This window comes from Argopecten irradians, chromosome 7 (genome assembly GCF_041381155.1).
Source record: "Argopecten irradians isolate NY chromosome 7, Ai_NY, whole genome shotgun sequence".
Taxonomy (NCBI): domain Eukaryota; kingdom Metazoa; phylum Mollusca; class Bivalvia; order Pectinida; family Pectinidae; genus Argopecten; species Argopecten irradians.
Window position 1 is genome coordinate 43,090,076 of NC_091140.1, and position 16,881 is coordinate 43,106,956.

The window sequence follows — 16,881 nt, forward strand, 5'->3', positions numbered from 1 at the left end:
GCGAAATAATCAGTTAAACGGTATCATATCCATATAAAGACCAAATGAATACTGTATCTACATGAACACCGTCTCACCTGGTTAAGGCATAAGTTGTACAGGTGAGTTCAGTACATGTTGACAAAATTTAAGGAATTAGAAGTCTATAAACGCAACCAGTCTTTATCTGAAGGGGACATGTGTCCAAAAATATCTCATTTCCCTAGCAAACCAAGTTTAACAAACAATTCTTAACTTCAAGGAATTGTTTTAATTTAAAGTTTTCTACAGGATAGCTAAGACATTGGGATGACTTTGTAACTTAAGATGTGTTCCCGTAATTTGAGAATTTCAAGCTGATATATTCCTTAATGTTAATGAGTGTTCGTGAAACTAAGCAAAAATCTACAACAGGATTGCTATTTCGATGTACCTTTATCCTACACGGAGACATGCCATGAAATAGTATTGTCTCTGTCTTTTCTATAATGCATAGCAATATGACTTTGTGTTCGCTATGAACACGTACTGATATAAGCCCAGCGGCTATCCTTCTTGTGGTACAATCTTAGGGCATTGACTCAACTTCATAACCCCGGGGTACTTCTATAGAAATACTAATGGGATAAAACTATCTTTACGGTTGGACAGGGCGTAATTGTTTGTCTAATATTGTTCAATTTATACACAAATTTAATTTGAATGATATTCTGAGAACAACACATGGGGTGATCAGACAACGTTTTATTTTGATACTTTGTTGGTAATGATGGAATATTTAGTTCTACTTTTTCTTATTCTGACACCTAACGCATTTTGTTTCAAATTGTTTGAGGAGAATGATTCAGAAGATTCGGGTGAGTAGATCTGTACATTGTATATAGGTCAAGTGTGTTTATGAATGTACATGTATATAAACTCCGCTATTATAGACCAATTCTTAGTATTTCGATTTTCCTTTCAAAACGCTAAATTATATTCATAATTAGTAATTATTTTTATTCGTAAATTATTTCTTAACATTTTATGTCAATATATTTATAAAAATTATATATGTAAAACAAATATCAGTCATATAAATAAAAGTAAATTAGAATAAAAACGAGGGAAAATATCATCATTTTAATACAATATAACTCTACAGCATATGTTTTGTTTAGATTTAGATTTTTGCGAGAAAATATGTGTAAATGACGGGAATTATTTTTATTTCAGAAATTGTCGGCGTTGAAATAGATTCAGCATTCACGAATCCACGTTATCGACGTTCACAAGAAATCGACTTTCCTGGGTTTGTTGATTATAAACTGTCCGTCAAAGGAAATAGTAAACTTTTACACTTGAGAAAGACAACACACCTGGATAAAGATATACCCGTTTACCGGATTACAAAGGAGCGAGAATTACTACTTCATGATGTTTCATCGGAGGTTCGTTATCATTGCATTCATATAATTTGTTCTGCATGAATTACTGCTTCATGATGTTTCATCACAGGTTCGTTATCATTGCATCCATATAAGTTGTTCTGCACGAATTACTACTTCATGATGTTTCATCACAGGTTCGTTATCATTGCATCCATATAAGTTGTTCTGCATGAATTACTACTTCATGATGTTTCATCGGAGGTTCGTTATCATTGCATCCATATAAGTTGTTCTGCATGAATTACTACTTCATGATGTTTCATCGGAGGTTCGTTATCATTGCATTCATATAAGTTGTTCTGCATGAATTACTACTTCATGATGTACTACACTCCGCTAGGTAGTTCTCCGAAAATATGTATCTTTTATTGAGCGCGGACAGGTAAATCTTAATCAACAAAAATATGTTATTCTACCACATGTTCATTGTCTTTTTATTTCCCCAAAAAATGTGTAATGACATCTTATGTTTTTTTCGATATATAGAGAAAAAGGCACACGAGCAACACTATCCTTCATAAAACTTTGGCGGTGTTTTGACCTAGAATATACTTTCAACTTTGTAGTACTAATATGAAATAAATTCCAGTCATTCGTGTTATGAAATACATACATGTGTTGATAGCTTGATATTATTTAAAACACATTTGTATTACTATATTATCAAACTTAATCTGACACGGTTGATCACATTTTGTTTTTTGACAGGAAAAAGCGTATGCCACTTATCAAGATAGAGAATCAGGAGCCTCCATCTTACTTCACTGTGACAAAACATCGCCTTCATGTAGTTTGGTATGTTCTTAACTACATATAATCATAACATAAACAAAATTATATATTTAGATCTTATCTTACATAGGCTTTGCATCTAACATTTACAAATAGCATAGCATTGTTGTCATTTACTGTTCAATTTAAACCTAAATGGGCATGACTTTCGATGGGAGGTTCAACTACTTACAAAGCAAGCAAGCAAACAAAAAAGTATTATAGCACATTTTTTTCGTTCATAGGCCTGGTTCATATAACAATTAATACAAAAATATAAAACACATTAACATTAATTGGTCGTTTTACAGAGGAGATCGCTATTACCTCATATATATGCCCTCACTATTACATAAAACGTTATGTATATATATGTAATTTTATATCAGTCTATGTTGCTACCATCCTCGATACTCCAGGGGTTACTATCACTGACGTGATATCCACCTCTGGATATATCATAATGAAACTATTATGTAGCACCCTACTATCCACATTTCTATCTTTGTCATTACCTAAGTCTCAACTTTAAACATGAACCACAAGGGCAGATAACTCTGTAACACAGATACACGGTATGTTTACACAATAACATATAACAGACAAAACATTCTACACAATTTTAGTACGGCGGATTCTACCACGAGGGGGAGCATTTCAGAATCCAACCACACTCACCTGGTACCCAAAACCATAGAATCGCTAAAACAACAAGGCCAATGGTAGCATATCATGATACCAAACTACATGGTAGGTTATAATTGTCAAATACAGGGAGGAAATATCCATGTTAATAGCATATACAGACTTTTACAATATTTTGCATTAAAGGCTCTTTCAGTTTCCCACTCTGTGCTTTTGGATGGTTGGTATTGGAAAAAGGCAACATATACGTATGTGGATTAGTTCTAGCACGAATACATACATTTTTTATTTGACATTGAAAAATAAATATTTTAAACTATTATTTATAAAAACATCTCAAAACCTCACCAAACAGCAGACATTTCTTATTATTTATATCATTCCTGGTATATTATGTGGTAAATTATCAATATTAATCCTAATAAACTATGGTATTATTATTTTTTTTATTTTTTTTATGTAATCTTCCTCCATTTCAGTGACCATTGATTTGAATATAGTAAAACACGGTTATAACGAACCTCTGGGGACCAACGAAATCACTTCGTTATAAACATAGTTTATTTCATACACATTACAAAAACCTTGTCATTACTACGTTATAACTACGAATTCGGTGTAAGTGTGTTCGTTTTAATGGTGTTTTACTGTACACGCAAGTAAGTGTACTGTTTATAGAATACCATTGTCTCTGACATAATTGATAGGTATTGTATTAACATTAAAACTCGCTTATAATGATCTCCAATGGAGCTGGGAATTTAATCCGATATAGAAGACGTTCGTTACAGAAATAGACCGAATGTAGATATATTTTACCTAAATTTCGTGACATATATTTTTAATTATTTTTTTATGCAAACAACGCCATCAGGCTGAAATACAAAATACTTTAACTCGAAAACAAAAATGTGACGATTTATCAGTACCACCATATGTATTGTAAAGCACACCTTTTGACGAAAACCTTTCAGATAGGGTCATGAGTGATTGGTAATTCGCTGTTAGAGTGTGTTCGTAGTACAAATAGTCGAGGAATGGCTTTTATTACGATAGAAATGAAAATTCATTCCAGCCGAGTTCGTTATATTCTAGTTTTACTATATTTATGTTTGAATGATATGACTTCTTAATCACTGCAATTAATTCAGCTGAAATTTCCTTTTGGTTTCTGATAGAAGATGTCCATTCATCAGACATTCCTCTTGCACATGACGTCATCAGGAGGAGGACAGCGTCGAATGGCAACAATCACGTGGTCGAACTACTTGTTTTCCTGGACGATACTATCTACGATTTGTAAGCATCGTGATATTTTCATAATCAATATAGTTGCTTCTCAAACGAAATATTTTCATTTTAATAAGACCAAATGAAATATTAAAAATATGAAGTGATGATGAATGCAGTTATTACTATCATTGTTGTACATTTTCATTGCAGTTTTTACACGCTAAGTGATGGAAATGAAACGGAAACCTTGGCGAAAATGAAAATGTACTATATTCTAATAGCAAATGATGTAAGTAATCCATATATATAATTCAAATATGAATACAGAGCGTCTGAAGACACGTGTTTACTTTGTATACATACATCTATGTGTTCATTTTTGGGCGAAAATAATCATCTAAATTTGCGATTAAGAAATTTTAAAACCATTAAAATTTATTTTCTTCGTTTGACTCGGGTAAATAGCAGGCTATGCAATGAAACCTGTCTATAAAGACCACCCAAAGGACAGAGTGGAAATTGGTCTTTATAGTCAGGTGGTCTTTATACACAGGTTAAATTGTGTTAAAATTTGTCTTTTGAGATGGTCTTTATAAACAGGTTAAATTTTGTTGAAATTTGTCTTTTGAGATGGTCTTTATACACAGGTTAAATTGTGTTGAAATTTGTCTTTTGAGATGGTCTTTATAAACAGTTTAAATTTTGTTGAAATTTGTCTTTTGAGATAGTCTTTATACATAGGTTGAATTGTGTTGAAATTTGTCTTTTGAGATGGTCTTTATAAACAGGTTAAATTTTGTTGAAATTTGTCTTTTGAGATGGTCTTTATACACAGGTTAAATTGTGTTGAAATTTGTCTTTTGAGATGGGCTTTACATATAGGTTGAATTGTGTTGAAATTGGTGATTTGGGACCCTAGACAAGTGATCTTATTAAGCAGGTGGTCTTTATACAGAGGTGGTCACTATGGCTGATTTTACTGTATGTATATTTTCCTGCTTTTGACTAGATGGATCTGCGGTACCAATCATTAAGTGAGCGTCATAAAAAGTTCAAGGTCAACATCATGATAAATGGATTTGTGTATTCGCAGGTAAGTGGATTTTTTTTTAAAAGACGATTATGCACATACTGCAACTTAATTAAGGTATGATAATAAAACAGCGTAAGGAGTATGGCCTTTATATTAATGTTTACTTTTAATTCCACCACGAAATTTTCGTTTTTTTTTTAAAAAAGACTTTTAAAGTTTGTTTTATCATTATTTTTTTATCATTTTAATATCATTAACTGAAAAAGTAGAATCAACTTCAATTAATGTAATTTAGGTCTTTAATTTAACGTTCAAACAGAAATCGCGAAAATTAACAGCCCCGAAAACTGACAAGCATTAGTACAGATGAACTCAATCGCGAAATAAAAGTGGCGTGAAAAAAATAGTTAAACACGAGATCGTGAAAATATGTCGCCCCGAAAAAAGGTTGGTTTGCATTATAATATTTTCAACTCAACTGTGCATATGTTTTAGAAATGTATACATGTGTAACCTGCTACTGTAATATAGAATACTCGATATACACTTTGCTACACTCATTGTCTTCATATCCACACCATGACTTTGTCATAACAAAACTGAAAGCTTTATTTTTGTGTATGGCTTTATGCGTCACTCTTTAAAATCCCCAAAGGAATCCAAAGGAAGTGTCTGTAAAGGCCTATGGAACTGTTTTCAGTTCCAATGTGTCATAGTCAAGGGGCATCCTCAATATTCCAGGGGTTCCGATCACTTATGATTTCTACACCCCTGGACTATATCATAGTAAAACTGGGGGCAACAGAACAGAACAGAACAGGTAATTTTGTTTTTTGATGCACATCAAAAAGAGTCGTATAAGGGTACTCTGTGGTTGACTGTGTGTCTTTGAAGTTATGCGTCGCTCTTCTCTCTCTGTAGTCTTCAAAGGAAATTTTGCTGGCCTGTGATTGGTTCATATTTTTTCTCTGAGTTGCCTTCAGTTTTACTGTGAGATAGTCCAGGTGTGTAGAGATCGTAAGTGATCAGAGCCCATGGAGTATCGAGGACGGTCAAGGGGTGGACAGTGATATCAACGTCTGGTATATCGAGAATAACAAAAAACAAACAAACAAACAAACAAACAAACAAACACTGCTATGGCAGGTACCGGAAGGTTTTGCTTGGATACCACACTACATTGTTGACGAAATAAATAATGTCTTCGACGCTGACAATTCCATGGAGATGTTTGCGGACTACCAATACCATAATAGGCAATTTCTACCTGGGTATGATCATGCTATGCAATTTACAAGGTAATTAATTAATTAATTATTCAATTCATCTAATTGAGTTGTTTGACATATAAGAGTAATGACACAGCAAATACACAAGATTGATGTAGACCAAAAATGTGAAATAGAGCACGGCTTGAGAATGGTTTTTTATATGATATTTCCCTAAGTTACTTCAGAATTACTGACACTCACTATATTGCAACAGTTTGAAATTTTTTTTTACTATTTTTTATTTGAATTATGTCTCCTTCTGGGGTGTAATACCTTTATAACCGCACATTCGGTTATTTTGCAGATCAAATATATATACATATGTATTTTGCAAATTCGATCAAATTCATTAAAAATTCGCTAATTGAAATTTTTCGACCTAGTGATAAAAGTTGAAGATACATATTATACATCTATACATGCATATAACATGTACATCATAAACTATTTTTATGCTGATGAAATATCCAATAAAAATATATTTTTTATCTGCAGAAGGGATCTAGCATTCTATGAAGATGGATGGCAGACCGATCTCCTGGGTGAGAAAATTTATCCTCAAATAGGATTTGATTGTGAAGAATTTTCACAATTAGATAAAAGAATAACCATTTTATTCGTGCAAACACTCTTACACTAAATCCCCATTTTTCTTATCATCGTCGATCATCCTCGCCATCGTTTTCGCCATCAACCCCTTCAATAACTCACAAAGGAAAAAGAATTCCGCCATGTGACTCATAATTGTCTTTTTCAGAACTTGTCAGGTCTTCATGGAAGAAAAAATATCACTTTTTACCCGACAACTTCCCTTTGTGGACCTCAACATTTCGTATAAAACGTGTAATGCAAAAGATCTACAAAATTGTTTTTGTAGTTTTTAAAAACATTAGCCTCACAAAGTGGCCAATTCTCTGGCAAAAAGATTTGTATGCACAAACATTCACAGCCTGTTTCTCGATTATATATACTTAATGTTTTGTTTTTAAGTTACTTAACTTGATTGCACTTGAAGATTTGTTTTAGATTTAAGTTAACCTTCTTTCAAATAGTTGGCATGATTTTATAATGTTTGGTTTTCAAAACAGGTGTTGCATTCAAAGGGACCACGTGTTCTGTACCAAAGATGGCGGTGTCCATTATAGAGGACTCCTCGTACGGCACCACTGGGCAGACAGCGGCGCACGAATTAGGTCACAGGTAAGTTGCCAGTCATTTGGTAGGTATTGTACATATATGCCAAGGTCATTGACATATTCACGTAGGTCATGTCTGTTTAATGCCATAAACCGAAATATCATGTATGTATGTCAAAGTAATATACAAATATGTCATGTATGTATGTCAAGGTCATATACAAATATGTCAAGTTTACATGTCAAGGTCATATACCGATATGTCATGTATGTATGTCAAGGTAATATACCAATAAGCCATATATGTATGTAAAGGTCATATACAAATATGTCATGTATGTATGTTAAGGTCGAATACAAATATACCATGTAAGTATGTCAAGGCCATATACCAATATACCATGTATGTATGTCAAGGCCATATACCAATATACTATGTAGATATCTCAGGGTCATGTACCTATATGTCATGTATGTATGTCATGGCGATATATACCAATATGCCAGGTATGTATGTGAAGGTCATGTACCGATATGTTATGTATGTATGTCAATGTCATGTACCGATATGTTATGTATGTATGTCAAGGTCATGTACCGATATTTTCATGTGTATATGTCTTCATGTATGTATGTCAAGGCCATATACCAATATACCATGTATGTATGTCAAGATCATGTACATATATGTCTGGTATGTATATCAAGGTCATGTACCGATATGTCATGTATGTATATCAAGGTCATGTACCGATATGTCATGTACAATGTATGTAAGTCAAGGTCATATACCAATATGTCCTGGTTTTAGGTCAAGGTCATGTACCAATATGAAATGTACGTATGGCAAGGTCATATAATGGTGGAGCACGGCATCCTGTGTAATGATAAATGCCCAATATATGAAAATTGCAAAATAATGACTACGGTTAATGGATGGTGGAAAATGATACTGAAACAGACAGGGAACATAAGTAAATTTTAAAAATATAAACAAAATTTTACTAAACATACTTAATAAATATGATTTGGAAAATGATACAAAATAAATATGAAAATTTTAAAAGCAAAATTAGTTACCTGTTAATGATAATTCGCTGAGTCCGGACTTCAGTTGATTGGGCTTAACGTCCTTGTTCTGGTTATAACTGAGACTAGGACACAAATCGTCGGTGATCTATCTATGGTTTTATACCCAACAGCCTTGGGTCGAGTCATGATGGAGCGGCAGGCTGTAATGATGATAAGCAATATATCATGGCTGCCTTTACCAACCCCTCCACAAAAAAGGTGGCGAGACATATGTGGAAGATGTCATCTTGTTCATCAGACGCCATTTACAAATTCCTGAATAGGTCAGTCTCTTCATCATACATATACATTCATCATGAGAGAATTTTAAGTTAATGATTTTCATCCGCAAGTGTTTTCCATCAGATTTTTATTTTTGTCGCTTAATGTAAGCATTTTCAGTATAATGCATACATTAAACAAATAAGCAAACAAACTTCTGTACTTGGCTGCATATAAGGCTAAGGAACGAAATATCATCACCTGAAATCATGCATTAAGAGGACTTTGCAGTAACTCTTATTTCAAATCAAAACTATGCATGCAATCGTTATTCCATACTTCAACTGACATATTTTCGTTTCCACCCAATTTTCATTTAAATAATTGACTGAATTGTCCCTTAAGTTTTTAGAAGAAAACGATTAAGTATTTATATTGGATGTATATTTTTTCATTACTCAATATAAAGCATGGGAAACAATGGCTGCACCAAGACAAACAGCTTTGTCCGAAAAGACTATACAAAGTACCATGGTTTGGCTAGTGGAGGACAGATATACGATCTAGATACTCAGTGTCAACTAAGGCAGGGGAAACTGTCATTTTCATGTCAGGTAAGTTTTGTTTTACATAATGATTTAAAATCTAAGTATCAGACTAGAACATATTTTTGTGTATCTTAAGTGTGGTGTAGCTAACAACAGCAAGTATTATTGGTAAATATTTACCTTTTCTCAGTCACAAGATAATTATAAATTTCATGACATTTTTTACGGTTTTATTTTACGATATTATTTCTTAATTTTTTTTACACTTAAAGGAAATTATGTATTGCTACCAATATTTTTCAATATTTATCGACATTATGGATATTTCAAATAAGTGTATCTAATTAACTTAAGTTTTTGCATACAGGTTCTTTCGGTTTCATATCACTATACTATATGTAATTGAATGGGACAAAGAAGTATTTTTTTGCCACGTGGACAATTTTTTATCCAGGAAAGGATTACTTTTTTGTCTTGTCTTATATTTCCTATTTGAAGCCATTCGTACTACAGACGAAATTATTTCTTTCATCCTTACAAGTAATAAATAAGAACAGTCTTTAAAGCATTATATGAACTTTTTCTTTACTTTAACATTCAGATAAATACAGGATATTCAGATCTAGCTAAACTAAAATCGTTTATATTGATAAATAATAGGGATTTTCGCTGATACTGGTCTCAAATCATAATGTGGTATTTCGAACATAACCAGACTTAACCAGATTGTTTTGTGCCATGACACCCATACATGTACATCTGATTTTATTTACAGGAAGCAAATCCGGCAATATGTTCAGAAGGAATATATTGTAAAATAGAGAACACGAATTTCTGTCGACGTATATTGGCGATGGAAGGTTCGGACTGCGGTAAAGGCAATGTAAGTGGGTTATTGAGTCAGTATGTTGACAATTCAAAACGCATCAAAATTTTGTTCATAAGTAATGTCCACACCTATTGTCTCAGAACAGTACCTGAAAAGGTGTAATACATTCTTCTTGTGAGAATGTTGAATGCATTCTTCTCTGAACAGCTTTAATGCATTCTTCTGCAAGTTGTAATGCATTTTTTTCTCTGAAGAAGTTTAATGCACTCTTCTTGTGAGAATGTTTAATGCATTCTTCTTGTGAGAATGTTTAATGCATTCTTCTTGTGAGAATGTTTAATGCATTCTTCTTGTGAGAATGTTTAATGCATTCTTCTTGTGAGAATGTTTAATGCATTCTTCTTGTGAGAATGTTTAATGCATTCTTCTTGTGAGAATGTTTAATGCATTCTTCTTGTGAGAATGTTTAATGCGTTCTTCTTGTGAGAATGTTTAATGCGTTTCTTCTTGTGAGAATGTTTAATGCATTCTTCTTGTGAGAATGTTTAATGCATTCTTCTAGTGGGAATGTTTAATGCATTCTTCTTGTGAGAATGTTTAATGCGTTCTTCTTGTGAGAATGTTTAATGCGTTCTTCTTGTGAGAATGTTTAATGCATTCTTCTAGTGAGAATGTTTAATGCATTCTTCTTGTGAGAATGTTTAATGCATTCTTCTTGTGAGAATGTTTAATGCATTCTTCTTGTGAGAATGTTTAATGCATTCTTCTTGTGAGAATGTTTAATGCATTCTTCTGGTGAGAATGTTTAATGCATTCTTCTTGTGAGAATGTTTAATGCATTCTTCTTGTGAGAATGTTTAATGCATTCTTCTTGTGAGAATGTTTAATGCATTCTTCTGTGAGAATGTTTAATGCATTCTTCTTGTGAGAATGTTTAATGCATTCTTCTTGTGAGAATGTTTAATGCATTCTTCTTGTGAGAATGTTTAATGCATTCTTCTTGTGAGAATGTTTAATGCATTCTTCTTGTGAGAATGTTTAATGCATTCTTCTTGTGAGAATGTTTAATGCATTCTTCTTGTGAGAATGTTTAATGCATTCTTCTTGTGAGAATGTTTAATGCATTCTTCTTGTGAGAATGTTTAATGCATTCTTCTTGTGAGAATGTTTAATGCATTCTTCTGTGAGAATGTTTAATGCATTCTTCTGTGAGAATGTTTAATGCTTCTTCTGTGAGAATGTTTAATGCATTCTTCTTGTGAGAATGTTTAATGCATTCTTCTTGTGAGAATGTTTAATGCATTCTTCTTGTGAGAATGTTTAATGCATTCTTCTTGTGAGAATGTTTAATGCTTCTTCTTGTGAGAATGTTTAATGCATTCTTCTGTGAGAATGTTTAATGCATTCTTCTTGTGAGAATGTTTAATGCATTCTTCTTGTGAGAATGTTTAATGCATTCTTCTAGTGAGAATGTTTAATGCATTCTTCTTGTGAGAATGTTTAATGCATTCTTCTTGTGAGAATGTTTAATGCATTCTTCTTGTGAGAATGTTTAATGCATTCTTCTTGTGAGAATGTTTAATGCATTCTTCTTGTGAGAATGTTTAATGCATTCTTCTTGTGAGAATGTTTAATGCATTCTTCTTGTGAGAATGTTTAATGCATTCTTCTTGTGAGAATGTTTAATGCATTCTTCTTGTGAGAATGTTTAATGCATTCTTCTTGTGAGAATGTTTAATGCTTCTTCTAGTGAGAATGTTTAATGCATTCTTCTGTGAGAATGTTTAATGCTTCTTTGTGAGAATGTTTAATGCATTCTTCTTGTGAGAATGTTTAATGCATTCTTCTTGTGAGAATGTTTAATGCATTCTTCTTGTGAGAATGTTTAATGCATTCTTCTTGTGAGAATGTTTAATGCATTCTTCTTGTGAGAATGTTTAATGCATTCTTCTTGTGAGAATGTTTAATGCATTCTTCTTGTGAGAATGTTTAATGCATTCTTCTTGTGAGAATGTTTAATGCATTCTTCTTGTGATGAATGTTTAATGCATTCTTCTTGTGAGAATGTTTAATGCATTCTTCTTGTGAGAATGTTTAATGCATTCTTCTTGTGAGAATGTTTAATGCATTCTTCTTGTGAGAATGTTTAATGCATTCTTCTTGTGAGAATGTTTAATGCATTCTTCTTGTGAGAATGTTTAATGCATTCTTCTTGTGAGAATGTTTAATGCATTCTTCTAGTGAGAATGTTTAATGCATTCTTCTAGTGAGAATGTTTAATGCATTCTTCTTGTGAGAATGTTTAATGCATTCTTCTTGTGAGAATGTTTAATGCATTCTTCTTGTGAGAATGTTTAATGCATTCTTCTTGTGAGAATGTTTAATGCATTCTTCTAATTAGTGGAGAATGTTTAATGCATTCTTCTTGTGAGAATGTTTAATGCATTCTTCTTGTGAGAATGTTTAATGCATTCTTCTTGTGAGAATGTTTAATGCATTCTTCTTGTGAGATTCTTCTCTGTGAGAATGTTTAATGCATTCTTCTTGTGAGAATGTTTAATGCATTCTTCTTGTGAGAATGTTTAATGCATTCTTCTTGTGAGAATGTTTAATGCATTCTTCTGTGAGAATGTTTAATGCATTCTTCTTGTGAGAATGTTTAATGCATTCTTCTTGTGAGAATGTTTAATGCATTCTTCTTGTGAGAATGTTTAATGCATTCTTCTTGTGAGAATGTTTAATGCATTCTTCTTGTGAGAATGTTTAATGCATTCTTCTTGTGAGAATGTTTAATGCATTCTTCTTGTGAGAATGTTTAATGCATTCTTCTCGTGTGAGAATGTTTAATAATGCATTCTTCTTGTGAGAATGTTTAATGCATTCTTCTCGTGAGAATGTTTAATGCATTCTTCTTGTGAGAATGTTTAATGCATTCTTCTTGTGAGAATGTTTAATGCATTCTTCTTGTGAGAATGTTTAATGCATTCTTCTTGTGAGAATGTTTAATGCATTCTTCTTGTGAGAATGTTTAATGCATTCTTCTTGTGAGAATGTTTAATGCATTCTTCTTGTGAGAATGTTTAATGCATTCTTCTTGTGAGAATGTTTAATGCATTCTTCTTGTGAGAATGTTTAATGCATTCTTCTTGTGAGAATGTTTAATGCATTCTTTCTTGTGAGAATGTTTAATGCATTCTTCTTGTGAGAATGTTTAATGCATTCTTCTTGTGAGAATGTTTAATGCATTCTTCTTGTGAGAATGTTTAATGCATTCTTCTTGTGAGAATGTTTAATGCATTCTTCTTGTGAGAATGTTTAATGCATTCTTCTTGTGAGAATGTTTAATGCATTCTTCTTGTGAGAATGTTTAATGCATTCTTCTTGTGAGAATGTTTAATGCATTCTTCTTGTGAGAATGTTTAATGCATTCTTCTTGTGAGAATGTTTAATGCATTCTTCTTGTGAGAATGTTTAATGCATTCTTCTTGTGAGAATGTTTAATGCATTCTTCTTGTGAGAATGTTTAATGCATTCTTCTTGTGAGAATGTTTAATGCATTCTTCTGTGAGAATGTTTAATGCATTCTTCTTGTGAGAATGTTTAATGCATTCTTCTTGTGAGAATGTTTAATGCATTCTTCTTGTGAGAATGTTTAATGCATTCTTCTTGTGAGAATGTTTAATGCATTCTTCTTGTGAGAATGTTTAATGCATTCTTCTTGTGAGAATGTTTAATGCATTCTTCTTGTGAGAATGTTTAATGCATTCTTCTTGTGAGAATGTTTAATGCATTCTTCTTGTGAGAATGTTTAATGCATTCTTCTTGTGAGAATGTTTATATCTTGTGAGAATGTTTAATGCATTCTTCTTGTGAGAATGTTTAATGCATTCTTCTGTGAGAATGTTTAATGCATTCTTCTTGTGAGAATGTTTAATGCATTCTTCTTGTGAGATGTTTATGTTTAATGCATTCTTCTTGTGAGAATGTTTAATGCATTCTTCTTGTGAGAATGTTTAATGCATTCTTCTTGTGAGAATGTTTAATGCATTCTTCTTGTGAGAATGTTTAATGCATTCTTCTTGTGAGAATGTTTAATGCATTCTTCTTGTGAGAATGTTTAATGCATTCTTCTTGTGAGAATTCTTCTTGTGAGAATGTTTAATGCATTCTTCTTGTGAGAATGTTTAATGCATTCTTCTTGTGAGAATGTTTAATGCATTCTTCTTGTGAGAATGTTTAATGCATTCTTCTTGTGAGAATGTTTAATGCATTCTTCTTGTGAGAATGTTTAATGCATTCTTCTTGTGAGAATGTTTAATGCATTCTTCTTGTGAGAATGTTTAATGCATTCTTCTTGTGAGAATGTTTAATGCATTCTTCTTGTGAGAATGTTTAATGCATTCTTCTTGTGAGAATGTTTAATGCATTCTTCTTGTGTGAGAATGTTTAATGCATTCTTCTTGTGAGAATGTTTAATGCATTCTTCTTGTGAGAATGTTTAATGCATTCTTCTTGTGAGAATGTTTAATGCATTCTTCTTGTGAGAATGTTTAATGCATTCTTCTTGTGAGAATGTTTAATGCATTCTTCTTGTGAGAATGTTTAATGCATTCTTCTTGTGAGAATGTTTAATGCATTCTTCTTGTGAGAATGTTTAATGCATTCTTCTTGTGAGAATGTTTAATGCATTCTTCTTGTGAGAATGTTTAAATGCATTCTCTTGTGAGAATGTTTAATGCATTCTTCTTGTGGGAATGTTTAATGCATTCTTCTTGTGAGAATGTTTAATGCATTCTTCTTGTGAGAATGTTTAATGCATTCTTCTTGTGAGAATGTTTAATGCATTCTCTTGTGGGAATGTTTAATGCATTCTTCTTGTGAGAATGTTTAATGCATTCTTCTTGTGGGAATGTTTAATGCATTCTTCTTGTGAGAATGTTTAATGCATTCTTCTTGTGAGAATGTTTAATGCATTCTTCTTGTGAGAATGTTTAATGCATTCTTCTTGTGAGAATGTTTAATGCATTCTTCTTGTGAGAATGTTTAATGCATTCTTCTTGTGAGAATGTTTAATGCATTCTTCTTGTGAGAATGTTTAATGCGTTCTTCTTGTGAGAATGTTTAATGCATTCTTCTTGTGAGAATGTTTAATGCATTCTTCTTGTGAGAATGTTTAATGCATTCTTCTTGTGAGAATGTTTAATGCATTCTTCTTGTGAGAATGTTTAATGCATTCTTCTTGTGAGAATGTTTAATGCATTCTTCTTGTGAGAATGTTTAATGCATTCTTCTTGTGAGAATGTTTAATGCATTCTTCTTGTGAGAATGTTTAATGCATTCTTCTTGTGAGAATGCTTCTTGTGAGAATGTTTAATGCATTCTTCTTGTGAGAATGTTTAATGCATTCTTCTTGTGAGAATGTTTAATGCATTCTTCTTGTGAGAATGTTTAATGCATTCTTCTTGTGAGAATGTTTAATGCATTCTTCTTGTGAGAATGTTTAATGCATTCTTCTTGTGAGAATGTTTAATGCATTCTTCTTGTGAGAATGTTTAATGCATTCTTCTTGTGAGAATGTTTAATGCATTCTTCTTGTGAGAATGTTTAATGCATTCTTCTTGTGAAATGTTTAATGCATTCTTCTTGTGAGAATGTTTAATGCATTCTTCTTGTGAGAATGTTTAATGCATTCTTCTTGTGAGAATGTTTAATGCATTCTTCTTGTGAGAATGTTTAATGCATCTTCTTGTGAGAATGTTTAATGCATTCTTCTTGTGAGAATGTTTAATGCATTCTTCTTGTGAGAATGTTTAATGCATTCTTCTTGTGAGAATGTTTAATGCATTCTTCTTGTGGATGAATGTTTAATGCATGCTTCTTCTTGTGAGAATGTTTAATGCATTCTTCTTGTGAGAATGTTTAATGCATTCTTCTTGTGAGAATGTTTAATGCATTCTTCTTGTGGGAATGTTTAATGCATTCATCTTGTGGGAATGTTTAATGCATTCTTCTTGTGGGAATGTTTAATGCATTCTTCTTGTGGGAATGTTTAATGCATTCTTCTTGTGGGAATGTTTAATGCATTCTTCTTGTGAGAATGTTTAATGCATTCTTCTTGTGAGAATGTTTAATGCATTCTTCTCGTGAGAATGTTTAATGCATTCTTCTTGTGAGAATGTTTAATGCATTCTTCTTGTGAGAATGTTTAATGCATTCTTCTTGTGAGAATGTTTAATGCATTCTTCTTGTGGGAATGTTTAATGCATTCTTCTTGTGAGAATGTTAAATGCATTCATCTCTGAAAAAGGTTTAATGCATTCTAAATACATTCAATAGAATAATATGCAAACTAATTGAACTTAGACTTGTTATTCCGCTCCACTATGATGTCCAACGATACGATCCACATTCTTGTATTGGAGCATATCGTAGAGTATCGTAGGAGAGGAGAATTACAAGTATGATTTTAATTACATACAGAAATGTACGACGACGGAGAAAGAGCTGTATTTCATAATCACAAAATAATTCTTTGTTTTGTTTCAACCACAGATATGTCACGAAGGGAAATGTTTGCACCAGGAGTCCAAGGTGCCGCGCTCTCTAGTGCTTTCTCGTGGTAAATTAGGGTTTATAAAAGCTGCTAGATGAACTCGTTAGGAACGAGCAGTGAGGGTTTCACAGTCATATTAATAAAATGTGTTCAAATACGA

General features: G+C 32.4%; 1 protein-coding gene across 1 annotated transcript; it reads left to right on the forward strand.

Annotated features, from left to right (window-relative positions):
• The first annotated feature begins 467 nt into the window (after positions 1–467).
• Positions 468–16,881, forward strand: LOC138326952 (A disintegrin and metalloproteinase with thrombospondin motifs like). The gene is made up of 14 exons (XM_069272920.1): positions 468–836; positions 1,195–1,409; positions 2,118–2,204; positions 2,807–2,930; positions 4,004–4,124; positions 4,269–4,347; positions 5,068–5,151; positions 6,238–6,389; positions 6,858–6,904; positions 7,451–7,562; positions 8,701–8,853; positions 9,261–9,405; positions 10,115–10,222; positions 16,721–16,881. The coding sequence occupies exons 1-14, from the start codon at positions 746–748 to the stop codon at positions 16,817–16,819; spliced, it is 1,617 nt and encodes a 538-aa protein (XP_069129021.1). The 5' UTR covers positions 468–745; the 3' UTR covers positions 16,820–16,881.

Excerpts from the sequence above, each read along its gene's own strand:
- LOC138326952 (XM_069272920.1), top strand. The coding sequence starts at position 746 with ATGATGGAATATTTAGTTCTACTTTTTCTTATTCTGACACCTAACGCA. Across the intron at positions 837-1,194 it reads GAATGATTCAGAAGATTCGG|AAATTGTCGGCGTTGAAATA; the intron begins GTGAGTAGATCT and ends TTTTTATTTCAG. Across the intron at positions 4,348-5,067 it reads ATATTCTAATAGCAAATGAT|ATGGATCTGCGGTACCAATC; the intron begins GTAAGTAATCCA and ends GCTTTTGACTAG.